The 27716-nt window shown below is 63.6% G+C and overlaps 1 protein-coding gene across 1 annotated transcript; it reads right to left on the bottom strand.

Moving 5' to 3' along the window:
• Positions 1–1082: 1082 nt before the first annotated feature.
• Positions 1083–26174, bottom strand: CASKIN1 (CASK interacting protein 1). The gene is given in 20 exon segments (XM_030460006.1): positions 1083–1179; positions 1612–2008; positions 2097–4196; positions 4275–4413; positions 4686–4787; positions 4877–4987; positions 5234–5331; positions 6761–6848; positions 7543–7661; positions 7811–7871; positions 11511–11672; positions 11757–11851; positions 11949–12057; positions 12296–12404; positions 12477–12607; positions 12820–12915; positions 13012–13157; positions 13279–13376; positions 14898–14949; positions 26081–26174. Coding segments are annotated over 20 exon segments (4404 nt in total).
• Between the last annotated feature and the right edge of the window lie 1542 nt (positions 26175–27716).

The following is a 27716-nucleotide window of genomic DNA, read 5'->3' on the forward strand; positions in this document are numbered from 1 at the left end:
GAGTATAATCTAATAGTTCGTTTGTTTTGTTTTGTTTTTTTTCCCTCAAGCTAAAATCCAGTTTTCTCTTGATTTCTTTTAAACTGCTTTATATATAATTGCTAATATTTTTAAATCTCTTAAATATATATTTGTTAAAGTTTATTCTTTTATTATTTTCGGGGGGTGAGGGGAAAAAAATCTGCTTTATATCTTTTTTTTTTTTTTTCCCCCCTCCAATAAATTAATACTTCTTTATAGCTTATCACTGTCCTCTCCCTGGCAGGGAGGGGCTGGGCAGGGGCACGTCCCGCTGCCCCCCACCTGCCTGCACCACCGAGAGCCCCAAAACGGGGCGTTTGCTCCCCAATTCGCACCTGATGCAAACAAAACCCCTTCCTCAAAGCCAGGCCCCCACGAAGGGGATCCCTGTGGCCAGGTCCCCGTGCCCCTCGGGCAGCCCCCAAACCTCCCTGGGGCACAACACCCCCCGGCCCACTCGTCCCCTGCCAACGATGCCGGAAAACAAAACCCAAACAGGAAAATTAAAAAAGAACATTAAAAACAAACAAACAAACAAACAAACAAAAAAAAAAACCAAACCCAAGTGCATTTGCACACCCGGACCTACCACTGGCATGACCACCAGCAGACGCTGTCGGTGACATGTGGCCTACGGAGCTGCCGTGCTGGGGCCACCACGCCAGGCAGGGCTTGTGCTACATTCGGGTCACGGTGACCCGCGGTGCCGGGGCTGGCAGGGCACAGGCGTGACGGTGGTGGCCACCAGACAGGTAGATTGACACACACACCCCCTTCCCCCGGTACCCTGGGGACTGGTGGGGGTCTGGGACATGTTGCTTTGTTTCTTCTGTTGTTTGTTGGTTTGTTATTTTTTTGCTTCTGCAAAGGGAGTCCTGGCGGAGCCGAGTCCGTGAGCACAATCCTGAGGTATCTTCTTCTTTGTGCAAACCCCGAGGGAGGGGATGTCCAGGAGGGGACAGCTGTACAAAGGGGATGGGCGGTGGGGTTGGGGGGGGTTCTTGGATCGTTGTGCCCTTGTGCCCACGTTAGCCCTGAGGTTCGTGGGGCCCTGGCGCCCCTCACTCCAGCATGGCATCCAGCTGGTCCGCCAGGTCGTCGAACATGCTGCCGATGTCATCCAGGATGCTCACGGTGCTCTTTGACTCCACGGCCGAGCTGGGCAAGTGGTAGGGACAGCTCAGTGCCACGCATGGGGTGGTGGCACCACACAGCCCCTTCTGCCTGCACGTGTCCCTCCTGCCCTGTGGTGCTGGGCGGTGTGTCCCCTCCCCAGTGGCCATCGCAGACCTGCCATGCTCCAGCTTATCTCCCCTACTGTCACCCCTCCAGTGCTACCCCTGCTGCACCTGCCTGTGCTTCTCCAGCAGAGTGACCCCTACAGCCACCTCCAGCTCTAGCCAGGACACCATGATGTCCCCTCAGCAGCCATGATGTCCCCTCAACATCACCCCCAGGACAGCCCTGCTCCTACCACGCTGGCACAGCCCGACCCCCTGCTCATGATGCTCGTCACCTCCTGACCCTCCCGGCTCTGCCCTTGCCCTCCTTGGGGACCCCCGGCCCCCCCACCCCTGCTCTCCTCCTTACTCTGCCGCCTGGCTGTCCTCCTGCTTGATCTTCTCCTCCACTGCCTGCAGCGCGGCGGCCAGGGATGCACTCGTCTCCTCCAGCTTCTGCTGTGCCAGCTCGGGGCCGGCGGTGTCGACGGAGGGGCCGGCGATGGCGGAGCGTGGGGGCTTCACCGGGACCTGCTGGGGCTGAGCGCCGGGCGAGAGGGGCTTGGCAGGGCTGGAGCAGAGCGAGGGCGGTGTGCTGGAGGGCTTGGCTGCCACGGGGCCCAGCTGCCGGGCGGGCGATGGGGCTGGCGTGGAGCTGGCGCTGGCTGACTGGATGACAGCGTGAGGCTTGGGGGGCTTGGGTGCCGTGGGGGGGGGCGTGGGCTTGGGGGACACGGGGGGCGGCGTGCTGTGGATCCGCTTCACCTCTGTGGAGAGAAGGGAGAGGGGGAGAAGAGCGTTGGGAATGGCCGAAACCTCCAGCATCCACCCCCGGGGGGCTGGAGAGGCACCTACCTGGACTGCCAGGGCTGGGGATGGGCACCTTCTTGGGGATGGGCGCTGGTGGTCCAGGCACCTTCTGGGGCGGCTGCGTCAGCACGGGCTTGGGGGACACCGGTGGCTTGTAGGGCTTCTTGGGCTCAGTGGGCGTTGGGGTGTAGTCAGTGCCATCGGGGCGGGCAGTGGGTGGTGGGGTGGGGGGTCCCTCGGTCCCGCTCAGCTCCGAGGCCGGCCGCCGCTTGACGGTGCCGGTACCGTTCTGGTAGACGGCGAGCGGGGCCGGCTCCAGCGTCGGCTCCTTGTCCTTGGCCTTGGGCCGGCGCTTGACGGTGTCAGACTCGGTGAGGACGAAGCGGACGCCATCCTGCTGGCTCTGCCTGGCCCTGATCCGTCGCTTGAGCGTGGCGCTGGCCTCCACTTTGGCCAGGTCCCCGTGGCGGTGGGCTGGGGACAGCCCCTCGCCCGCCTCCCCCCGAGCAGGCCCCAGGAGCCGCGGCCGCTGCTTGATGGTGAGGGTGCCCTCCTCGGCGAAGGGGATGCCATCTGGGGAGCCGCCGCGCTCAACTCTGGAGCCGTCGGTGCCCGCGTCTGACCGCAGGCTGTCGGCACGCTCGCGGCGGGCAGCTGCCACCAGCCCGGTGACAGGGCCGCTGATGGTCCGGCGACGGTTCACCACCTCCCCGTCCAGCCCGATGGCCTCTTTGTGTTTGACGGTGGCCAAGACGGTAGCCACGCGGGCACGGTCGGGGCTTCCTGGGGAGGGTCCCGGCTGCAGGTAGTAGCCCTCGGGCACCTTGGCCGGCCCCGGCCCACCAGCCACGTGTGGTTTCTGCAGCGCTAGTGCCCGGGCCCCGCCGCCGATGGAGGACATCTCCAGCATGGCCGCGATGCTGCGCACGCTACCGGCGCTGCCCGTGTCCACGCTGCCGCCCAGGTCGCTGGCCCGCCGCTGCTCCCGGTGGCTCTCCCCCTCGGCCGTGGGGGTCCCGGCAGCTGCCTCCCCCTCTCCCTCCTTGGGGAAGTCCTCGGCCATGCCAGTGCTGGAGATGGCAGAGCTGGAGCGCTTGGGGGGTGGCGGCGGGGGCCCCTTCTTCTTGGGGCGGACAGCGAAGGACTGGCTGCGGTTGACGTTCTTATCTCCGCCGGCGGGCGCCCGCACCGAGTGGCTGCGGCCCACGCGCCGCTGGACGGTGGCGTAGGGCCCGGCGTCCGGCACCAGCAGCTCGTCCCGCTCCTGCTCGCTGTCGGAGGCTGCATAGCGGTTCAGGCTGTGCGCCCGCTTCTTCGGCCGCCCTGGCTCCTCCTCACCCTCGCCCGCTGGTGGCAGGCACAGCACCGGCACCGAGACGGGCAGGACGGGCACGCCCGACGGTGCCCCCTCGCCCTCAGCCGGCTGTGGCAGGACGTAGGCAAAGCCGCGGTGGGTAGGCGACTGGGGCAGGGAGCGGGGCGACGCGGGGCGGTCGCCCGGTGGCAGCAGTTGCGGGGTGGGTTTCACCTTGGCAGTGGCGTGGGGGGCCGGGGGGCCCTGCGGGGAGGGGGGCCGCGGCTTGCTGGGGGTCTGCGGCGGCGTCAGGTGCCCGGCAGAAGGAGCAAAGGGCTGGCGGGGCTTGCCGGGTACCGGTGGCACGCTGGCACGCTTGACGGGGTGTCCGTGCCGGGGTGGGCGGCCCTCCTTGGGGGGCGCGGGTGGGCCCTCAGCAGTCCCCTCTGCCAGGTACTCCTGGCTTTTGGAGATGGCGGCAGCCGGGGGTCCCCGGGGACCATCCCCCAGCAGCTCCTGAGAGCTGCTCATATGCCTGGCGCGGCCGCCCAGCCCCGGGGGCGAGCGGTAGCCAGGGGCTGCTGGGTTCGTGGCCTTCTCGAGGGGCTCCTCGGGGCCTTCACCTGTCATGGCCACCTGCAGCTCGCTGCTGAGCTCGCTGTCCTGGAAGGTGGTCATCTTGGGCGACTGGCACTCGGGGGGCTCTGGCGGGGGGGACTCGATGGCCAGCACCTCTGGGCCTGCCGCCGCCGATGCCTTCCTCTTCAGCGTCCCCGGCTCGTACTTGCCCAGCTCGGCACGCTGCAGCTCTGCCAGCTTCTTCACTGCCAGCATCAGCTTCTTCTGGTGGCCTGGGGACACCATGAGGCATCAGTACCACCACCAAGAGCTGGGGCTGCTGTGGCCAGCACTGCAGTGTGGGACCTTACCCAGTTTGGTGATGCCAATCTCCTGCAGGTCCTCCCAGGTGATGTCGGTGATGAAGTCGATGTTCTCATAGCCGTTCTCCACCAGCACCTTGTAGTACTGGGATAGACCAATCATGGAGAGCCACAGCGCCAGGTTGGCCTGCAGAGGGGACACAAGGCACAGCTCAGCACTGCTTGGCACCAGAGTTTGTCCCTGGCACCCCCCCCATGCCACCCAGGTGAGTTTGTCTTGCTTGGGGACAGCGCCAGGAGGGTCCACGCTGTCCCTGTCGTCCCTGTTCCCCGTTCCCATGGGAAGTGCCTCATCGTGTCCAGCCAATGGGTGGAGGGGACCAGCTGCTGGGCTCCCAGCATGGCCATGTCCCTGGTGCCACCTTGGCTGTGGCATTCCCAGCCCTGCACAGCCCTCACCGGTTTGTACTCCGGCAGCCACTCGGGGATGTTGAGGTTGTTGATCTCAGATGCGATCTTCTTCCTGTGACCCGGCTTGGTGACACCGATGGCTGTGAGGTCCTGGGGTAGAGAGAGAGAGGGGAGTCAGCACCACTCTGCACCATCCAAGCCCCCCGTCCCTGCCAGCCCTGGTGTCCCCATGACCTCACCTCTGGTGTCATCCGGCTGATGGTGGTGATGTCGTAGCCGGCGTTGATGAAGTTGGGTGCATAGAGCTGCAGCTGGAACTTGCAGAGCCACTGGTACACTGCCTCTGAGCTCTAGGGGCAGGGACAGTGTGGCTTGGGGCAGCCCAGGGGAAGCAGACCCACCACTCCTGCCTGTTTCCCTCAGGACTGCCTCCACACCCATCCACACGCTGGCACCCAGAGCCCTGCCAGGGTGGTGACACAGGGCTGGTGTCTGCAGCTGAGGGTGCAGGGGGGTGGACCCACTGTGTGGCTGTGCCTCCTACTCCAGCACCATACTGCCACACTGGGGCACCCCCTCCAGCACTCTCCACTCACCTTCCCCTCCGAGGGTGGCTCCATCTTCTTCAGCTGGGGCTCTGCAGGGGGCTGGGGGCCATACGGAGACCCAGCCACACTCTGTGACCGTGATGAACCTGCCAGAGAAGTAGCAGTCAGCAAGTCCGGGGCCAAGTACCCCCACATCCAGCCAGGCCAGGGCGGGAACTGAGCTCCTGACCCAGTGGGGTGGAATGGCATTGACCCCCGGTCAGACAGGGGATAGTGACAGGCACCCCAGGGCAGACCATCCCACAGTGCCCAGGATGCAGGGTCTGCTCCCCTGGGATGGGCAGGAATGGTGCAGTGCCACAATACCCAGTACAGCCCTGTGCAGAGGTTCCTGGCAAGACCCCTCCTCTCTCAAGTGACTTTCCCCGGCTCCCACCTCTCCCAGACAGTGGCCAGAGGGGTCACACTGCCAAATACCCCTCCATCCCCACAACCATGCCACCAATCTGGGACAGGGTTCAGGCACCCGCTGTGCCCCTCAGTGAGGGACCTGACTGGTGAGGGCAGCCTGGCACAAGCCACCTCATCCCCCAGGACCCCTGCACAGCCAGCCCTGCTGCACCCACCCTCCTCCAGCTGGTGCCTTTCCCAACCCTGGTGTGGGAGGGGTGACAAGGGCTGCCCATAAAAGTATGCCTCATATTTGTGATCAGGACCAGCAAGAGCAGCCCCTTCCCCCGGCTGGAAACTGCATTCTCCATGTGTGGGCATCCCCCTCCCCCTCTCCGTGCATCCCCCTCCCCCCCCGCTCTTCGCCGTGTGTGTGCATCCTCCCTGTGTGTGCATCCTTCTGGCATCTGCATCCCACTTGCGTGGGCATTCTCCTCACATGTGCATCCCTCTGCTGCGTGCACCTCCCTCCTGTCTGCAGCCCACTTGTGTGTGCATCTCTCCACCATCTGCAACCACCGACCCCCCCCTCCCCGACAACGTATGCATCCCCCCCCCATGTGTGTGCATCCCTCTGCTCCGTGTCTGCCTCTCCCCCATTCCCAGCTTTCCATCCTCCCTTCCCGTGCATCTCCGCAGCCCGGGCATCCCCCGGCACGTTCACTCCCCCCACCCATCTCCTGCATCCTCCACTCGTGTTCCTCACCCCCGCGGCGTGGCCGTGCCCCCGCTGCCAGGGCAGCCCCAGCCCGCAGCCCCCTGCAAGGTGCTGCTGGTGGCAAGGGGGACCCCGGCCGGGTCCCGGGGGAGGCTGGCGGGGGGGGGGCGGGGAGGGAAGGGAGGGAGGCAGGGAAGGGAAGGGGCCGGGGAGGAGCGCTGGTGCCCCCCGCTTACCCACGCCGCCCCCCGCCCCCCCATGGGGCCCCCACTAACCGAGGCAGGAGAAGGCCTGGCAGCAGCCGAAAGGCGAGAGAGTCATTTTTTACCCACACGTTTTTTCTTCTGGCGCCGGGTGCCGCGGCGATAATAATAACAATAAGGGGGGAAAAAAAAATAAAAAAAAAAAATCCCAGTGCCTGGCGGGGCGGCGGGGCCAGGGCTCCTCCGGCTGCCGGCGGCACGCACCTGCGGGGATGTCCTGCGCCTTGGCCGGCCCATCGCCCACGGCTGTCTCTTGCGCAGAAGCCTTCTGGGAAAGGACGGTTGCCAGCAGCTGAAAAACACCCCGGGAAAGGGAGGAGAGCGGGCGGGAGTGAGGCGGAGGGTGCGTGCCATGGGTGCTGTGGGTGCCACCGTGGCGACCCCGCCGCCAGCCCGGGCGAGGGTGGGCAGGGGGGACACGGAACCGGCTGGGGCTGCAGCGAGGAGAGCAGCGGGGCAGTCCACATGGTGCCTGGCAGGCGGCGGCAGCCGGTGGCACCCCCCAAGCCAGCCTGACCCACGCCCGGCACAGGCTGCCGAGGGCTGCAGAGACCGCACCGCACCGCACCTCCGGGCAGAGCCCCCGCCGCCCTCAGCACCCTGATGGGCTCTGGGGTGCAGGGACTCCGGGGGCTGCTCCGGCGCCATGGGTGCCAGGGCAGGTGGGCTCATGCAGCATGCAGTGCAGCGTGTAGCACGGCGTGCAGCGCAACATGCAGCGTGCAGCGTAGCGTGCAGTGCATTGTGCAGCACGTCGTCCAGTGCAGTACGCGGCGTGCGCTGCGGTGGCACCCTCAATCAGGCAGCTAGGAGCCAGCTGACAGGGGACAGACACACCGATGGCCACCGTTGGGTGGCACGCTGGGTGCCTGTAGAATCTCAGTGCCCGGACGAGCATCAGCCCGGCAGGGACTGGGCAGCAAACAGCTGCCCCGGGACTGGAGCCACGTTCCTGGCCAGCACGGCCACCTCGGGGGTGTCCTTACCTTGACGCCTTCAGCCCCAGCGTGCAGGGCGTGTGCCCCGCTGCCCGCGCTCTGCCCGCTCCCCGAGCTGCGGGCAGAGGCCACGCTGCCCGTGCTGCCCAGGCTGCTGCGGTCACCACCTGCGCGGGGAGAGGAGGTGGCATTAGGACACAGAGCCCCACGGCCGGGCGCCGGGGGACACCGTGGTTTGGCCACATCCCCCCGACGCCGTTTCCGCGCCCTGTGAGGTGTCCCCTCCCTCCGGGGACGGGACGGGTCCCGGCCGTACCTGCAAAAGGTTTCCGCAGCACCCATATCTCCTCGGCGGGAGCCGGTGCAGCCGATCCGCCCTGCGATGGTGAGAGGTGGGATGGGCTCATGTCGGCCCCGCGGGACCCTTGGTGGCAGAGCAGAGACAGTGGCCATCAGGCACATGTGGCCCCATCCTCCGGCGTGCATCGGCGAGGCACGAGGTGAGGCCACCCATGGCCCGGTGCTGCTACACACAGGGAAATCCCCACAGCAAGGGGCTGGGGTCCTCAGCTGTGCCCAGGGATGCCAGTGCCCTCTCAGGGGCCTTGAAACACCCCCCCCCCCCCCCGGCAGCTGGCACAGGGTGACAGTGACCAGCCACAGGACCCAATCCTGCAGGACGTCCCCTCCCTGCTGTCAGCTAGGGACAGACCTACCATGGCATGTCCCACTGCCCTGTCTCAGCTGGACAGGGGACAGGGACTATGTTGTCCCCATGTCAAGCAGGATGGGGACATGATCTGGTGCTGGAGAGCAACAGGAGCCAGGCAAAATTGAGCGGTGGGGACCAGACCCACTCCACTGTCCCCTGGCCAAGGCAGGGCTGGCCGTGCCCCTGCGACTGCTTGCACCTTTCTGGGGGAGGATGCAGGGACCATGGCATTGGGTGCTGAATCCCCCACATTCCTCCAGGTGCCCCACAGCAGCCAGTGACGTGGGTGACACCACAGTGGGTGGCTCAAGGGTCACCCCAAAGCACAGCTCCTCCACCAGCTCACAACTGCTCGCACCAGGGCTGGCTGGAGATGCTCAGGATTTAAAACAACATCAAATGAGATGGACAACAGCTCCACGAGTGTCCAGTGCTGCCATAGCCCCCACTGCTGGCCACTAAGGAGCCTGTCCCTACCACCAGCTTTGGGGCACAGCCACCAACCAAAGGGCACAGCCACCCATGGATGCCCAGGCCACTTTCCCTCATCAAACCACTCATCTCGTAACCAGACAGACCACAGCAGGATGGTCCAAGAGATAAATTCACCAACAGAGCACGAGGGGAAACAAAAACCCACGGCATGACCGGGCTGGGTCATCCCTGAGCCACAGGTGTCGAGGTGACACCAAGTGGAGCTGGCACTTCCTGGGCAGGCACAGGTCTCCAGGTGACCCAGCAGGGAAAAGGATCACTGCCTCATCCCCATTGCCGGCAGACGGTGGCTGTCCCGGTGCTGTCCCAACACCACTGCTGTGTCACCCTGCTGGGACATGTGCAGAGACCCACACCCCTCAAGGCACAGCACAAGCTGTGCCCTGGCAAACCCCAGCCAAAATATCTTCCCCCTGGGTACTCCTGTGGCACCCATCCCCTGCCCATGCCATGGGGACAGTCCCCATGGGGCAGCCAACTCTGAAAGCATCCCCAGGGACATAGTCCCAGTGCCACAGCCCCATCCCACACTGGGAGCAGCCCGATCCGGCTAGTGGGGCACAGAGACCCCGCGGGGGGGTGGATGCAGAGGGACCCCCACCCAAACCCACTTCCCACGGCTCCCAGCGGCACCGTGCTGCCCAGCCCTGCCCGCTGGCACGGAGAGCGGTTTTTGGGGTCCCCAGGCAGCTGGGTGGGGTGGATAGGAGGGTGGGGACTGTGAGCAGCTGGGGACAATGGGACGGCAGTGGTGGGATGTGCCAGCAGCACTGGGGGGAGTGTGCAGGGGAGCGGGCTGATGGCACACACGCGTGCACACACACAAACACACACACACGTGTGTGTGCACACACACCTGCACGCCCCCCGCCTGCAAACAGGGCAGGGCAAGGGAGAGAGAGGCTGAGAGGCAAGAAAAAAAGAAAAAAACTGAGTGCAGGCTTTCAAAAGGCAAAGAAAGAAATGCAGTGAGAGTGGGAAGTGAGCGGTGAACTACCTTGTCCGTAAGGCTGCTCGTCGGCACTGCTAGGGGAGAGCCTGTGATAGCCAAAGGAACTGAAAAGAGTCTGATGGGAATGTGGTGGTGGAGGTGGAGGTGGAGGCAGGGAATGGAACGGATGGGACGAGGCGTCACCGTTTAGCACAGCAGCCCCGTAAGCTGGGAGCGGGATCTTTTGGTACTGTTGGGGGATTGTTACAGTCTCCCATGAACCTGATAATAAAACATAACAAGAGACAAAATGAAAAGAATCAAAATAATAGAGACACGCTCAGCGCCACACAAAAAAACCCAACAAAAACCAAAAACCAAAAAACCAAACCACAAACCAAAAACATAAACAAAAATCACAAAAAAAAAAGGAAAAGGGAAAAAAAAAAAAGAAAGAAAGAAAGAAAGAAAGAAAAAAGCCAGCTAACAAAAAAAGCAACCAAAAGAAAGGTGGAGAAGCCAGAACCAAGCCCCAACCAGTGCAGAGCTGAGGCAGGGAGCAGTACTGGGAGCTCAACACAGGGTATGGTCTGGGGTCATATGCCACAGCCCCACTACAGCTCCCACAGACACCATACAGCCCCTGCCCACAGCAGGGGTTTTGCCCCTACAAAGATGTCCCAGGAGGAGGGGGCTGCCAGCAGAGCTGGGCTGGGGGCTGCAGCACCAGCCAGTGCCGGTTCCCCCCGCTGACCCCACTGCATGCAGCCCAGGACTGCACTGGGGGGACAGCAACGAGACCCCAACCCCAGCAATGCCACTTTGGGGTCTGCAGCATTCCACCAACGGTACCAGCACAGGACCCCCACCCGCAAGGCAGCTTTGGCACATGGCAGCACCACAGCCTCCATGGCACTTGTGCCACTGCTCCCCTGAGTCCTGGCTCAAATGCACCATTCCCTGCCCGTGCCTGACCCGAAATCACCGAGGGGTGAGCTGGTTGGTGTGGTACCACTCGATGATGCCCACAGAGACACCAGCCCCTGGCAGTGGGCACAGCTGTGGGTACAGCCATGAACCATCCCAGGGGACCACGCACCCCACCGGGAGCCGACATGGATGGGGACAGGGACAGGCAGCTGCAGGGCAGGGGAGCAGGGTCTGATCCCTGAGACAGCCCCTGGCCAGGGTGGGGATCCCCATGGGGCAGCACCAGGTCCCCCAGCTCATCCCATGCATCCATCTCCTGTCCCCAGAGGTGCCTCCCCCAGCCCAATGCCAGCCTGGCCCCAGGGCTGTCATGGGAGCACCTGGCACAGACCCCCACGGCCACCAATTGGGCACCAACCCCACAGGCACAATGGGGACACCGACCCCACAACACTCAATGTGCTCACCAGCCCCACACACATCACAGGGACACGGTCCTCGTGCCTGTCACAGGGCACCAACTTCACATGCACAATGGGGACACCAACCCCATAGACTTGATGGGGACACCAGCCCCAGACACTCCAAGGCACCAGCCCCATGCACATGACAGGGACACCAGCTCCACATGCACGATGGGGACACCATCCCCCCTCACTCCATGGGTCACCAAACCCCACATGCACAATGGGGACACCATCCCCACACACTCCGCGGGTCACCAACCCCACATGCATGATGGGGACACCATCCCCTCTCACTCCACAGGTCACCAGCCCCACATGCACGATGGGGACACCATCCCCACACACCTGAAAGCATTGTCCCCATGCACGCACTGGGGACAACAACCCATGCACAATGGGTGCATCACCCTGGCTTCACCAGCTGCACCCCCAGGCACTGCCAGACCGAAACAGGGCTCTGTGGGGCTGTGATTTTGGGAGCAGCCCCACGGGGGTGGGAAACAGGGGGGAGGGTTGATTATTTGCCTGTTCGTTTGCTTATGGCCTCGACAAGGCTGGAGGGGAAGTAACCAACGCGGTCGTTGCCGGTGCGGTTGTCGTGGATGCAGCCCTTCCAGCGCCCGTCTGCGTGCTGCTCCAGCACCTGTGGGCAGGGGACAGGTCAGGGCACGGTGACACTATGGTGACACCAGCGGGGTCCCCACAGCTGCCCCCCAGCCAGACTCACAGTGATGATGTCCCCAGCTTTCACGTTGAGGCTGGTCAGGTCATAGTTGTTGCAATAGTCCTTGATGGCCCGGACCTGCAGAGCGGCGGAGGCATCTGTGGGGACAGAGCAGGATTGTCACTGTCACCCCCAGCCTGGAACCCCTCAGTTGCCACCGCAGACACCCTGGACACTCCCCCTGACCCCTCCTACCCCGCAGCATCTGTTTGATCTCCTTGCTGGCCTGGCTGGTGGTGAACTGGTTGACGATGTCCAGAGCCGTCTGGTTGTAGGTGTTCCTGACGTGAGCGTTGATCCCACTCTGAAAGAGCAGGGAAAGGGCTTGGGAGGAGGCTGCCCCCACCCCCAGAACCCCCTGGGTTACCCCCAGAACCCCCTGGGTCACCCTCAGACCAGCAGCTGGAGGGCACAGCTCACTGCCTTGCTGTGTGTATCCCCAGAACCCTGACCCCACCGCCCCCCAGCTGTGTGGTTTCTCCCTTCCTGCAGCCCCTCCCTGGGCAGGGGGTGTGGGGAGGTGTTGGGGGGGGGTTCCTTACATCCAGCAGCAGCCGCACCACGTCAGTCTTGCCGCAGAGAGCCGCTTCGTGCAGCGCCGTGCCCGCCTTGGTTTGCCTGTTGATGTCGATGCCAGCCTGCAGCAGGAGCCTGGGGGCAGACGGGGGGGTCAGGGGGAGAGGGGAGGACCCGAGGGGTGCCCTCCCTGCCCGCAGCACCTACCGGATGATGTCGATGTGACCGTTCTTGGCGGCGAGGTGCAGGGGGCTGGTGCCGTTGGGGTCGGTGGTGTCCCCCGGTTTGGGCTCCAGCAGCGCCGCACACATGTTGCTGTTCAGGAGCAGTTGCACCACCTGGCTCAGCAAACACAGACGGAGCAGCGCTGCAAGGGAGGCTCAGCCACCCCCCGGACCCCACCTCCCTCCCCTGCTCAGGGTCCCCACCGCCATTCCTCCCTGGGGCTGCCCCATCCCACCCTGGGCTGCTCCAATACCTCAGGGACACCCCCCGCTCCCCATCCCCTCCCAGTCTCCCTCTCGGGGGTCCTGGCACTGGAAGAACTTACCCCTACCCGGCCAAACTCGCACGCCAGGTCCAGTGGTGTCTTCCCCGAGTTGTCCATGATGCAGGGGTTGGACTGGTGCTGCAGGAGCATCTCGGACTGCCAGGGAGCAAGAGCCCACCTCAGCAAGGGCAGGAGCAGGAGCAGGGAGGGCAGCACAGCCCCCTCACCCCCCCACCACCAGCTCCACCATACCACATCGTAGTGGCCATGCTGTGCTGCCAGGTGCAGGGGGATCTGACCCTCATCCGAGGGGATATTCACAGAGGAACCCGCCTTCAGCACCATCTTCATGGGCTCCTTCTTGCCCTGCCAAGCGGCGTAGTGCAGGGGCCTCATGCCTGGGGGGCAGGAGGGACAGGAATGCCATCAGCCCCCCAGCACACTGTCTGTCAGCCCCCAGCACACCTGGCCAGAGCCTGCAGAGCGGCGAGGGGCTGCAGCCAGGACCCCAAAACTCGCCTTTGTTGTCCTTGATGTCCACAGCAGCCTGTGCTTCCAGCAGCAGTGAGATGAGCTCCGTGTTGCCGTTGAGAGCCGCATGGTGCAGAGCTGAGAACCTGGGGACACGGCTGCCACGTCAGGGGTCTTTGTGTCCCCCTCCCCTCCATGCCAGACCCTGCCCATCAGCATGGCCTCACGCCTGCACCCATTGTAGGGAGCCTGTTCTGTCTGCAACAGCCCCACACGTCCCTGGGGAACCCCCCCTCCATGGTGCCCGGGGAGAGGGCAGCCAAGGGACCAGGCGTGGGGTGGGGAAAGCCCCCAGCCCCACCGTGCCACGTGTCACTGCTTTCCCGGGAACAGCCAAACCGGGATGCTTGTTGCTGGGAAGCAGGCCAGGAGCTGACCTACTTGCTGCTCCCAGCAGCATCCTCAGCATGGCTGTGCCTGCCAGCCCACTGCTCCAGGCCCTGCCCATGCACGGTGTCCCCCTCCCATCCCCGGGCCACCCCGGTGTCACCAGAGCCCGAGAATGGACTGTGGACCCCTACAGCTGCCCTGTGCCCGAGAGGCAGGCAAAGGGACAGAGATTCAGTCAGTCTCCCAACCCCGGAACTGCCCACTGAGGGGGGACACGTCCCCACTGGGGACAACCCCCAGGCCACAGGGTTCCCCACGGAGCTGCCGCCTGCCATGCGCCGGCGGGGAGCAGGGATGCGAGCAGACAGCTCGTGCAGGAGGCCGATCCCCCAACGTCTGCCTGGGAAATGTCAGCGTTTTCCGCTCCAGCGCCTTGCTCAAATCCGCTCAAGATGGTGCAAATCACAGCCCTCCCCGGGGCTGCCTCGGGGGCTTCCCCCAGCACGGTCCAGACGGCCACAAAGACCTCGTGCTATGAGGAACACGGTCCCCCAGGCAAGCACGGGGACACCGGCACGGTGCTCACCCACGCTTCTCACCAGCCCAGGAGTCATGGGTAAACTGAGGCACGGCACTGGCACGGGCTGAGCTGGCACAGCATGCCGGCAGCCGAGCAGAGCATAGACGGGGCCTGCCCTGCGTGCTCCTGAGGGATGATCCCTCCCAGGAACGGCACTGGAGGATGGAAGTGCCTCCTCTGCTCTGGGGATGACCCTGGGGATGACCCTGTGCCCGTCCAGATGGCTGGCAGCCGCAGGAAGGGCCCGGGCAGGAGCTGTGCAAGCAGGGCCCCACTGTCACCCTGCACGTGTGCTCGTTCACTGACACGCTCACCTGCACACCCGTACGCACCTGTGCATGCACACCAGGGCACACACCAGTGGGTACTGGGGATGCTCACTGCTACCCCCTGGTACTGCAGCCCTCGGCAGAGAGGATGAGGAGGGACCCAGGCTGCTGCGTGTCCCCGGGGACACCCTCCTTTTCCTGACCCCATCCGACCCTTCCACTCACGTGCAGTTTCCATGGCCACAGCAGAGCCATCCCCAGGGAACAAGTGGCATCGCCCAGCGCTGTGTCCAGGGGGCAGAGGGGGCAGCTGTTGCCCAGCCTTGAAGGCATCGTTCCCCCACACCCCTCACGGCACCCCATGGCATGTGTACCCCTGCCCACCCTGCCCACCACCCGTGTGGGGCTCCCGCAGGGATCTCACTCACCCGTCGGTGTCTTGGAAGTTGACGTTGACTCTCTTGGTGGACCCGAGGAGCTCTGGGGGGGACAGAAGGGTGCAGCCTGTCAGTGTGGCAGGGACCCACCAGGTATCCTTCCCCACTGAGGTTTGGGCTCCCCGCAGCTCAGGGAGGTCCCTGATAGTGACAGAGCCCCAGGGCCCCTCCTGGCGCCGGGGTTTGCATCCACTCAGGCCGTGGGGGTTCCCCCAGGGCCAGGCTTGTCGGCAGAGTGGGGAGGTCAGCATGCACCCCTGGGCCCCCCACCCAGCGCTGCCTCTCTCCTTTCTCCCCCCTCCCCCCTTCCTACTTGGGGAAACACCCTGCCTCGGGGCAATCCAATTAGTGCCGCAAAGAAGGAGGAAGCCAGATTTACATAAGATTTAACAGAAAAATGCCACTCAAGCTTTGCTCCTCATGGCACCCCGCACAGAGCTGGAGTAGAAGGAAGAGGAGGGTGGCACACACACGGAGACAGGGACACAATGGGATCCCTTGGGCACAGAGAGGTGGGAGGCAGCGTGGGGTCCCCAAGATGCAAAGAATGGAAGAGGCACTGCGAGAAGGTCCCTAGGCTGTGGGGTGACACGAGGCACCACGGCGTCCCTGAGGCACAGGGAGGGACAAGGTACCTCAGCGTCCCCCTGGGCATGAGGAGGGACAGGGTAATGCCAGAGGGTCCCCAAGGTGCAGGGAGGTGCAGGGGACTGTGGGGTCTCCAAAGCCCGCCTCACTCAGCTTCCTTCCAGCCAACAAAATGCCACCAACCACAACCCCGTGTGAGGGGTGCCCTGGCAGCCCCCCTTCCCTGGCAACCAGCACTGTTGGTTTAACACATTAACAGTGTTAATGGGCAACAAATCCCCACCAGGGTGTCCAGACCCCGGGGAACAGCCCCCTCCATCCTAATCCCGCTGCAGCATCCCCGGGAAGAGTCGGGCACTGCTGATGGGTAAAACCCCCCGTCACCGGGACCGATGGCAGTGGAAGGAGCCGAAAGGGTCCCCGCCAGCCCCAAGCTGTCGCCAGACTCCCCAACAAAGGTGCCATTCAGCACCGGTGGAGAGGAGCCCAGCACTGCTTCCGCTGCAGCTCCCAGGGGAAGGGGGCCGAGCCGTCCCCCCCGGGGATGCAAACTGCCGGGGGACAAAAGATGCCGAGGGGCGCAGGAGCGGCACCGTGCCCGGCACTGGCTCCAATCTCCGGCCCCAAAACGGGGCCCCGCTCTGGCTAATCGGTCCTTGGGGACGGACAGACGGATGTCAGCAGGTCTGCCGTGCTTGGCCTTTCCCACGGGTTGCTCCCGACAAGGGTTTGGGATGGAGGCGATGCCCAGGGATCGGTGTCATCGCTGCACCCAGCGACGCCGATCCCTGGGGCTGTTCTGGCATCACCCGAACACACTCAAAGGGGTGAATCTCTCCTCCCTGCACCTGCAGGAGAGGCTGCGGCTGCCAGAATCTCTTTAGCACTTCCATCAACGCCGGAGCCAAGTGCTTAGTCAGTGACTTCCAGCCGGGCAGTGGTTTGACTTTCCTTAAGCACTAGCAGCAGCCGGTGGCCGTGCCGGGCTGCGGTGAGCTCAGGGCCCAGTGTGACTGTGAGAGCTGCTGGGAAGAGGGTTTTAAGGTGCAGAATCACCTTAAAAATCAGACCAGGGGCAACTCCATCCTGCCCTGCCATGCCGGGAACATTGGGCAGATGCAGCAGCACAGAGGGACAGTGGCATTCACACCAGTGGCTCGGACAACCCGTTCCCTCAGGACACCCCGATGCCCCCACTTAGCTCTCCAGGGGCTGCTCTGCATGGGAGCATCCTCTCATCCCAGCCACACAGCTCTGAGAGCAGCTTGCACCCCATGAGCATCCAGAGGGGTCGGCGTGGAGGGGGTCAGGCAGAACCACCAGAAAAAGGGGGACGGGCTGGGCTGCGGGCTCCAGAGAGCACAGCACGGGGAGCCGGAGCAGCCTGCCACAGACACCGACCATGAACAGCGTCTGCCGCCAGTTAAACGCCGCCGCGGGGAGCTCGGCCCAGCCGCTTCTTCCAGAAATGCCTTTACTTAAACACAAGGATCGCAGCAGCTACATGCACGCTTGAATTCAGCCCCGCGCTCCGCCTGCAGCCAGCTCCTCGCCGGCCCCGTCCTCCCCGCAGCAGCCCCGGCAGGCACCCGCGATGGCAGGGGACAGCCGAAATGGCAGGGGACACACGAGCCGCTGACACGTGCAGAGAAGGGGGTCCCGCTCTGCATCACCCTGAACCCCTGCACCGCGCCCGGCAGCTGCTCCAGTGCATCCCCCGGGGAGACCCCCCGTACCCGGCTGCTCCGGCCCTGTCCCTGCACTCGTGTCCGAGGCCATGTCGCCACGCAGTGGGACTCCCCGAGGTCTCCTCTCCCTGCCCAGCAGTAGGACCACGCGTCACCCGTGGGTGTCAGCCCCTGCACCTGGAGCCAGAGCTGCGCCGGCAGCGATCGATGCCGGGCCGGGGGCTCCTGGCCAAGCCCCCGCTGACGAAGCACATCCTCGCCCAGCTCCCCCCGGCAGCACCGCGCCAGCTCGCAGGGAGAGGGCGGCTGCTCGGAGCAGATGGCTCCATACTCCGCTAAATCAGCGTCTACCTAATGAGGGGAAAGCCGTCGCTGCCCCCCTCCAGCTTGGCGATGGACGGGGCCGGGGTCAGCCCACCCCAAATCCTCCACCCCATTCCTTCCATCACCCCACTGCAGTGGTCTCCACCGTCCCTGCTTCTCCTCCTCTCTGCAGCGGGACCTCTCTGCGTGCATCCTCCTCCTCCTCCTCCCCCCCTATCCCCCTGCCCCCCCCAAGGACAATGGGGTCCCTGGGAACCCACAAGCAGGATGGGACCGAGCACCCCAGGGTAAGAAATTCACGGCAAAGCCAAGCGCCTGTTTCTGGGGAGGAGAGGAGGACCCTGCAGCGGCATCGCCGTGAGCTGCCGGATAAAGGAAGCATCCAAAATAGCTGCTCTTAATTATATCCCTGCTGACGAGTGCCACGCAAACAACGGCGCTGGAAGCGCTGGCTGCACGAGGCAGCAGTGGGCTCATTCCTCGAAGCGGGGATGGGGTCAACGTCGTGGGGACCCCACGGAGGGGGCTGGAGCAGCCCTGGATGGGCCTGGGGACCCTGGGGAGCCGGTCCTGGCTGCTGCCAGGCAGCGAAAGGCTCGTACTGCTGCAGCCAAGGTCGTGTCAAGCACGGAGGCCGGCGCGATGTTCTGATGCTAATGAAGCTGTTATCATCTTCTGATCGATTTTGACTGTATAAATAATGCACCGGGCAGCTCCAGGGCTGCCGGGCTGCGTGGGGCGGGATGGCCTGGGGCAAGGAGGTGGCAGGACCTATTGCAGCCCTGTGCCCACCACAGCTGGATAAGTACTGCCTGGCACAGCTGGATAACCCCAGCACCCACCACAGCTGGATAACAACTGCCCACCACAGCGAGACAACCCAATGCACACCACAGCTGCACATTCATCACAGATGGATACCCAAGTGCCCGTCACAGCTGGACACTCATTCCCATCACATCTGGGTGTCCCGGTGCCCGTCCCAGCTGGATAACAACTGTCCATCACAGCAGAATAACTGCCCACCACAGCTGGATACCCCAGTGACCACCACATCTGGATAACAACTGCCCACCACAGCTGCACAATCATCACAGCTGGATACCCAAGTGTCCACCACATCTGGACACTCATTCCCACCACATCTGGGCCTACCACAGCTAGGTGTCCTGGTGCCCACCACAGCTGGATAACAACTGTCCATCACAGCAGAATAACCACAGCTGGACTGTAGCCACTCCAGTGCCTACAACAGCTGGGTGACAACTGCTCCCCACAGCTGGACACACATTCCCATCACATCTGGACAACCCATCACCCCTCAAACCTGGACACCCTCAGCCGAGTGCCCTGGTGACCACCACAAGCCATTCCCCAAATCCCCAAGCACTTTTTGGGGAACACAGGCCCTGTGCCCCACACACCTGCTGGTGCTCCAGCCACCCATTCCTGGTGCACAGAGCTTTCCCCAGGGAGAAGAGCAGGAGCAAACTGCACTTCAGAATCAATAGGCCGTGGCAGCCTGAGTCACGGTGCTGCAGCAGCACAGGGCTGTCCCCTGGGGCCGGGATGAAACAACTTAAATGCAGCTTCCAAAGGGGCAGCCAGGACTCCACTGTTTTTTTTTTGTTTTTGTTTTTTTTTTGGTTTTTTTTGTTTTTTTTTTTTTTTTAAGGGCAACATTTTAACCCCAAGGAGGATGAGGACGTGGCCCCAGGGGTTGCCAGGAATGGGGAATGGGGGTGCACTCAAGGTAGATCCACTGAAATCCTGCAGCTGGAGCTGGCCAGGGCACCCAGCACCCCAAGGTACCAGGGCAGTGGGGCTCACCACGAGCATCCCCAGCTCTCCCTGCATCACCCAGCTGTATCCTCACCTGACCTTTGCTATGTGGTGCCATGAAGCCTGCCTGAGCTGATCACCACTGGTACTGGATCAGCTGGATCCCCCCAGAGCAGCCCCCAACTCTGCAGGCCACCCCCACCCCCAGTCTGGAGCTCAGCAGCACAGCCCACTGCTCCTGCCTCCAAACCTGCTGCCCCCCTGAATGACCCAGTGCTGTGCTGCTCTGTCACACAAAGGATGCAAAGGACTTGACCCCACACACCTGGGTCCAGGCAGCACAGCAACACATCAGCTCTGGACTCACAGGTGGGACACCAGGTACCCACAGCAACAGTACCAAACATGGAACCAGTCCTGTTGTGCCCATCACCAGCTGTACACCCACCCTCATCTCCCAGGAGTGGGTGTAAGTCCACTTCCCCACACGCAGGCAGTGGCAAACAGGTAATTTTCAGTAATGACCCTGGCTGAGAGGAGTCAGGGTGACAGGACATGGCTGTTCCAGACCACCACCAGCCCATCCATCTGCAGCCCAGCAAACTCAGCACCAGCAACCTCTGTGCCCAAGCAGAAACGGCCCAGGACAAGGGACAGGCTGTCCATGTGACAACCTGGGTCACTTTCCCCTGCATTTCCACACGTGCTGGTGCACCACGGCCACCCACCCCCCCACCCCCCCTCCTCGTTGTGGTGACGTTCCCAGTGGTGCCCAAGGGGAGGATGGGCACAGCAACAGCATCCTGGTGATGCCACGGCCACTGCTGGCATGGATGGCCAACACATGGATGTGCAGCCAGGTGACACCATGCAGTTGCCCTGGACAATATCCAGTGCAACCAGCTCCTGGTGACCCTGCTGGAACTGGGGGGTATTGGACTGAGGGTCTGCAGAGATCCCTTCCAACCCCCACCCCGGCAGCCTGGTCAGTGCTGCAGGAGAAGGGCAGGGCTCACAGGACCTGTCCCAGTGTTCTCAGCACGGTGGGCACTGGGGAGAAGGTGGCAGGAGCAGAGCCGATGCTCAGTCAGGGGCAGCTCCAGTTCCAAAGGCGCCGGAGCAGAGGCGGGGGGGTAAAAAGCCGCTGCGGAGCCGCACGGTGCGAGGAGCCGTAAACAGCCCAGCTGCAATGCAGGAGCCGGCCGGGCGGCTGCTTTTGTCTGCTCCAGCAGCTCCGGCAGCCACGGACCAGAAACCTACAGGGGCCTCGGCACAGGGCCGGGCTGCCGGCAGCCGCATCTGGAAGGGATCAGCCGGCAGCTGCTGCCACTGCTGAGAGCCCTCCCCAGCACCCAGCCCCACGCCAGGCCGGGGAGAGGCACACCAAGAACACGGCTGCACGGGGGCATTCCGAGCACAGGGATGCACAGGGGCACACCGAGCACGCGGCTGCACAACACACATGGATGCAGAGGTCAGATGCACCCCCCCCACACACACATGTATGCACAGCCCACTGGCAGGCATGGTGCTGGGAGAAGCAGTGCCCGTGGCAAGTGCTTGGCCACCAGCTCCACCCCACTCAATCTCCAGCAGATAGGGATCACAGAGTGGGGGTCCCATCACCCTGCTGTGCCCCAAGGGACCCCAGCCCCCCCAACCACCTCCATCCGCTCGGCTCTCCCCAGGTGCTGACCTTGCCACCGAGACCCAAGGAGAGCCAGGCAGGTTCAGCATTCCCCTTCCAGCCACTCTCCCACACCATCCCAGCACCGTGCTTCCCTGCCCGGATGGCTCGTGCCAGGCTCCAGCACCATCCATCACCAGCACGGGCCCGGGGCTGTCAGGCAGTGCCGAGGCTGGAGCTGCATCCCCAGCTTCCCATTTCTCAGGCTGATTGCTCCTGTCGCTGCAGAGCCCGGCGTTAAACACCTCATTTTCTACTCCTGTATTGAGTTGGAAAATACTATTAACATTTCATTACAGCTTAAAGATCCCTCTTCACCCGGCAGGAAGAGCCAGCCCGCCCGTGGGATCACTCTCACAGCAGGGAGGCTGTGCTGGTCCCTGTCCCTCTGGGGAGAGGGGAACCAGGAGGGTGATTCCCATGTGTCCCGCTGCAGAATGGGAAGAAAACGCAGGGTAGAGGGACACCATGGCACTGCACACCAGCTGGGTGACCAGCCTGGCATGGCCTGTCCTCATGGCACTGCTGCCAGGGCACAAAGTGGTGCTGGAGCAGCAGTGTTGGCACTGGCAGGCACAAACCTGGGTGCTCCTGAGTGGATTTACTTCCCAACCACTTTTCCTCACCTATGGGAGCCCAGCCTGGCTATAACCCCATCAGCCATCAAATGCCAACAAGTGAATTCTCCAGTGCTGTCCGGATGGTGTCTGAACACCAGTGAAAAGCCCTGCTAGCCACTGGCTAGTGCAGGCAGCACATGGCCATGTTCAGCCCCAGCTCTTCAGAGCAGCCAGAGGTACCCAGTTCTGGGCCCATGGCACTGTCACCTCCTGCAAGAAAATGCTGAAGTCCTGGGCACGAGGGGACACCCACTGCTGGCAAAGGGCTAACTGGCATCAAAACAGGGAAACTGGGGAGAAATTCCAGGCCAGTGAGGGAGCCCTGAGCTGGGAATGGAGCCACCAGCCCACAGCCCTGCTGCTCCACGCTGCTGGTGGCCAACAGCCCCAGGTCCTCAGCAGCATCCCTGGGTGGGCAGTCCCTGAGCTGGGTTAGCGGAGGGGACAGAGGAGAATTCACACCCGCAGCTCCAGCCCAGCAGGAGAGAGAGGCAAGAAAATGTAAAATAATGGGATGTCACCCCGGGCTGAGTAATATTCCCCCCCTCTGGAAGGAAGCTTGGCACATGCCAGCCTGTGCCTGCCTGCCAAGTCCTGCTGGGAGCAAGGTTTCACACGCGGGTTAGAAACCCAAAGAAGTTTGAAAGGGACCCTGTGGCAGCAGCAGGAGCTGCTGGTCCCAACCACCATCCTGGACACTCTGCAGGGACACAGATGGGCTGCACCAGCACCACCTCATGCCAACATCACCCCATGCTGGTATCACCCCATGCGCCCCAACCCCTCCTCTTAATCTGTGCCAAGGGGACTGGGGGGTCCATAGGAGCAGTGCCTGGCCACAGGACAGAGGATGCACAAAGAGGGCTGAGCACCACTTTACAACCCCCAAGCTTGGCCCAGCAGCCACAGAATCTGGCCCCTCCAGCCTCCAGATATCCTTTATTGGCGGCTCCAGAGACTGGTGGCACTGGGGCAGCTCCAGCGAGCATCCTCCAAACCTCCTGCCCCTGCTTCCCCTGCAGTGAGGAGGGGGCTGCTCCAGTGCCTGTGGCCAGGGAGCAGCAGCAGCCGGAGCCATGAGAGGTGGCTGCTGCCTGGGGAAGTTTCCTGTGTTACCGGAGGGCCAGGGGAAACCGGGCAGCTCCAGTGTCTGCCAGCCACACACGCCCTGGGCACTGCACCACAATTGGATTTGCAGCTGCCCTGCCTTTTACTGCATGGAAATTGAATTGTAAAATGTCAAAGACATTTCCTAACTGCGCCATATTAGCCTGGTTTTATTAAATACTGTTATCAGAGGATATTATTAATGCAATCAAATGCAGGCAAAAAACCCAACCCAGAATGAACTGTCCACCATGCAGGAGGATGCACTGGAGAGCAGGAGGCAGCCAGCAAGGCCCTGCCCAGGGTCCCCATGTCCCCAAGGGATCTGGCTCCTGGATCCCACTACTTCCACATCCCAGAGCAGGGGTGAGGCAGCCATCCCCCCTGGCTGCTACAGCTCTGCTCACGTCCCAGCACGGGTCCTGCAGCACCCCAGAGGCTAAGGAGCCCAGGGGGTGCTTGCTGAGCTTTAGGGTCACTGCCCTGCTGCCCATGCTCCCTGCACACCCCTCTGAGGAAGTGCCTGCCTCCTGTCCCAGTCTTTTCCAGGCATCCCAGAGGAAGGTACCCAGATCTCCAGTGGCGTTGAGGACATGAGCCCTGATAGCAGGCCAGGGGACCAGGATGGCACCACTGAGGGCCGGGCAAAGGGAAGAAAGGCAGCACAGCCCCATGGGACACTGAAGGGCCACATGCCAGAACGTCTCCTTTGCCACATGGAGCCTCCACACATGGAAGCACTTTGCAAAGTCCCTCAGCCCGCTGGGAGGAGAAGCCGGGGCAGAGGGGCACCTCCTGCGGGTGCCATGCAGAAGCTGTTTCCAAAGCAGACGAGCTGCCAGCAGCACCAACCTCAAAGAGAAGGAGCCAACTCCTTCCAACACACCACAGCCAAGAAACCACAGCTTCCCCGTGCAGCACAGCACGGCACAGCCCCATCTCCCACTGCCCAAAGCTCCGAGTGCCCAGTATGGAGATGGCGCAGGGGACACCGACCTCACCAGGGATGCCCCAGGAACCTGTCCTGTCCCACGGTGCCCAAGCCAGGGAGGTGAGGGGAAAACGCCAAGTCACTACAATTCTTCGAGGTAGCACCCGGGAGGAGGGGACAGGGAGGGAAAGAGTTTGCTGCCAAATCTCTGCATCTGATTTGCGTAACTTTCAGACAACCTCATCAATTATGGATGCCCGGGAAGCAAGCGCGCTGCGGCCGGCCCGGGCCCCACAAACTCAGGCTCCACAGGCTAAATCGGGCCCCACGTTGCCATAGCAACCCGTGTTAATTCACGCAGGGATTTTTTTAAAATCTCATTTCTTAAACCCCCCGTGAATAGGATATTATCCAGATAACAGAGCTAAGTTACAAATCTTCCTGGTGCCGCGCAGTACAGGGAGCACTGGAGGCACGCGTGGGCCCCACACACTGAGGGGACGGGGGGACATGGGGACACCATGGCACAGCCCCTGCTCCACGCTCTCCCACCCCGTGCCACTCCTCCGGCTCCACTGCTGCAGACAGAGGTGCTCATGCACCCCAGGCCAGGAGCATGGCACCCACTGCCAGGCGGGACAGTTGTGTCCTGTGGGGAAATGGCACCGGAGCAGCCCGGCACCGATGGGTCCAGCAGAGCAGGGGACAGGGAGCAAACAAAACATCCAGGCCTGCATCAGTGATCTCCCCAACAGCAGGCTGGCCGGGCTCAGCCTCACTGTGTGTCCCTTGTCCCCGGGAGCAGGGACAGCCCCCCAGCCATCCCACCCCGCAACCCGAGCTCTGCAGCAGGAGATGCAGCAGAGCAGGGCTGGGAAGGAGCGGGATGCAGGAGGAGGTGGTGGCACTCCAGCACCGCTGGCCGTTGCCACAGCAACACCAGCTGTGTGCCTAGGGACAGGAGAGGGGTGTGAGGGGGACAGCGCTGGGCACAGGCCAGGTGTTATCCCAGTCCCAGCTTCAACAAACCATGGAGGTGGCAGCACCTGGAGCAGGTCGGGATGAAGGGGGCTCTGAGCTGGAGCCCCTTCACTCCCCACACAGGCCCCTGGCAGCAACAGCAACCATGGCACCGGGGGACACCATGATGGCCCTGCACAGCACCAAGACATGGGAGACACCACTGCAGCCCTGCACAGCACCCAGGACACGATGTTGGCCCCGCCTGGCACCAGGACATGGGGGACACTGTGCTGGCCCTGTGTGGCACCAGAGATACGGTGGATGCCATGCCAGCCCTGCAGCATGGTGGGGATAGAGGGGGTGTCATGCCAGCCCTGCTTGGCACAGAGGACACCACACTGGCCCTGGTCAGCCAGGAGCAGTCCTGCATGAGCAGAGATGGGGGACATGGCACCAGTCCTGCACGGCTCTAGGAACATGGGGGTGGTCATAGCTGGGCCCGGGGGAGAAGTGTCATGGCATGCAGGCTGTATGCTTGGTGACCCGATGCCACACGAGTGCTCCCTGTGGTCCCTTCCCATGCCCAGGGATGGTCCCTGGCCCCACAGGTCGACCCCACACACACCAGGCCTGAAACCTGCGGCTGCATCAGCACCATGAATAATTCAGTCCCGGGCGGAACGCCTCAGCATAGCAGCTAAATCGGAGCGAGAGGCAGCTCCTCACACACCGACACACGCACAGACACCCCCGCAGCCTCACACCCGCACACACGCAGGCGGGCGGGCGCACCCCCGGTACCGAGTGAACCCCGAGATGTGCCCGGGGAGAAACCCAGGGAGCGGCGGCATCCAACCACCCCCGGAATGGAGAAACACCAGCACAGCCCCAGCCAAACACACATATGCCAGGGGACACCCCGCCACGCAAACACAGACACGCACCCAAACACAGGCACACACGCACGTACACGCGCGCACAGACACATGCAGATGTGTGCGGGCACCGGCACCTCCCGTGCTCACACGCAAGGTTCGTGCACGGACCCTCCAGGCACACACAGACGTCCCCAGCTCGACCTGCCCGCAGCCCCTTGCCCCGGACAAGCCCCCCGGTGCGGGTTCGGGAGCTCCCCCCGGTAGCAGGGCAAGGACAGCCCGGCCTGTGCCCCAGGGGTTGCACCGGGGCGATCCGGTGCAGCCCCGGGCACCCGCGCACCTCCCGGGGATGCTCCGCCGCCGCCGGTCCCCCTAACCCCACCCCTCATAGGGCTCGGCCTCCCCTCCCGGGGGGTCTCCAGCACGTCTACGGCCCCTGCCGCACCGGGGAAGGGCCGGGGATGCTCCGGGGCCAGGCAGGGCGGCATCCAGGGAGCAGCGGGCGGAATACGGACCCCAAGCCGCCTCGGCGATGCCGGTGTCCTGTCCCCTCTCCCGTCCGTTCTTCCGCCCCCCCCCCCGCCTGCCCGGCCCCGCCGCACTCACTGGCTTTGCCGGGCTTGGGCCTCTGCAGCAGCTTCTGCACGGCCGCGATGTCCTCCGCCTTCACCGCCTGCACCAGCTCCTGGTCCTTGCCCATGGCTCCGCGGTGCCGGGGCGACCGGCTGCGGGCTCACGGCCCGAGCATCCTCCGCGGCGAGGGGCGGGCAGCTCGGCTGGGCTCGGCTCGGCACGGCGCGGCCCCCCCGCCCAGCCCGCTCCGGAGGCGGGGGCGGCGGCGGCGGCGGGTGCCCGGGGCGGGGCGCGGCGGCCGAGGGGGGGGAGGGAGGGGGACCGCACCGGGAGCGGCGGGAGGGGGGGGGGGAGTTCCGGGGGGTGGGATCGAACCGGCAGCGCGGGGGGAGGAGGGGGCGGGGCACCGGGATCCCCCTCCCCAGCGCGGGGGAAGGTGCCGGGGGCCGGCGGACGCCCGGTGGGAGCTGCCGCCGCGCAGCTGTGGCATGTAATGAGCCGGCGGGTCTCAGCAGCCCGAGGGGGGAGAAAGGAGAGAGCAAGGGGGCTCGGAGCATCTTCTTCCTCGAGGAGGACCCGGGAAAGAGGAGCCGGCGCTGGAGGGGGGCGGGGAAGGAGAGGCTGCAGCCAGGTCCAGCTAGACCCTCACCACGAGGACCCCGGTGCCCATCACCCGTCCTGTCCCGCCACTCTGCCCCTCGCAGCCTGGGCTGGCCGGTAATGAGAACCAGGGTCTCAGTTTCTTTAAATAAAGCCCTCATTACCGCCTAATTTTCCACCTTTGTAGCTGCAACGGCCAGTGACATTCGCCCCCTTCCACTTTTTTATGGCTTAAATTCCTGAGGCACTACAGGTGTGGAGGGCTCCCAGCTGGGCTGAGGCTGCTGCTGAGCCCCAGGGGAAATGGGGCCAGCGATGGGCGAGGCGTTAACGTGCTGCTGCTGACCGGTAAAAGCAGAGGACGGCCATCACCCTCAGAAAATACACCCAAATTCCTGCTCTCCCAAGCTCTCTAAAAGCCTTCCAGAGGTCCTGGCTCCAGCAAGACTATGTTGGGGCACCAGAAGGCTGGTAGCCAACTGGCCACTATGGTACTGGTCACTGCAGGGCGGCTGCAGCCCCGGCTGAGAGCCTGTGGCAAAGATGGAGGAACGCAAGAAAACTCCAGACCAACACGAACCAAGCTCTCCCCTGTTTCCCCCCTGCCCACCCTCTGCTGGCCCGTGTCTCCTGACTGGAGCCTGAGGATGCCCCCTGCAGCCCCCCGCCCCCTCCGCAGCCCCCAGCTCCAGGCTGCCCCCCCTCTCGGGGATGGCAGGGTCCGTCTCCTCTCCCCACCCCCACTTTCCAATCCAGGACATTTAGGTTGCCAGCGTGAAACGCCGTCTAATCTGCCCTCTAATCCCGCAGCCTGGCGGTGTGCGGCTGCATGGGGGGCCGGAGCTGCTGCGGGTCCCCCCGGGCTGGGGGCTGGGGCTGGGAGGCTGGGGCTCCGCACGCGCCCGGGGGCCCAGGCGGGTCGGGGGCTTCCTTCACATCTGCCACCACTTCAGAACAAATGAAGCTCCTCAACAAAGGTCCCTTTGTACCCCACGGCTCTCTCCTGCCGGGCTCCAGCACCCAGCGCCAGCACCCAGGGACCCAGCACAGACACGGGCAGGAGCAGCCC

Source organism: Calypte anna, chromosome 14 (genome assembly GCF_003957555.1).
Source record: "Calypte anna isolate BGI_N300 chromosome 14, bCalAnn1_v1.p, whole genome shotgun sequence".
NCBI classification, from domain to species: domain Eukaryota; kingdom Metazoa; phylum Chordata; class Aves; order Apodiformes; family Trochilidae; genus Calypte; species Calypte anna.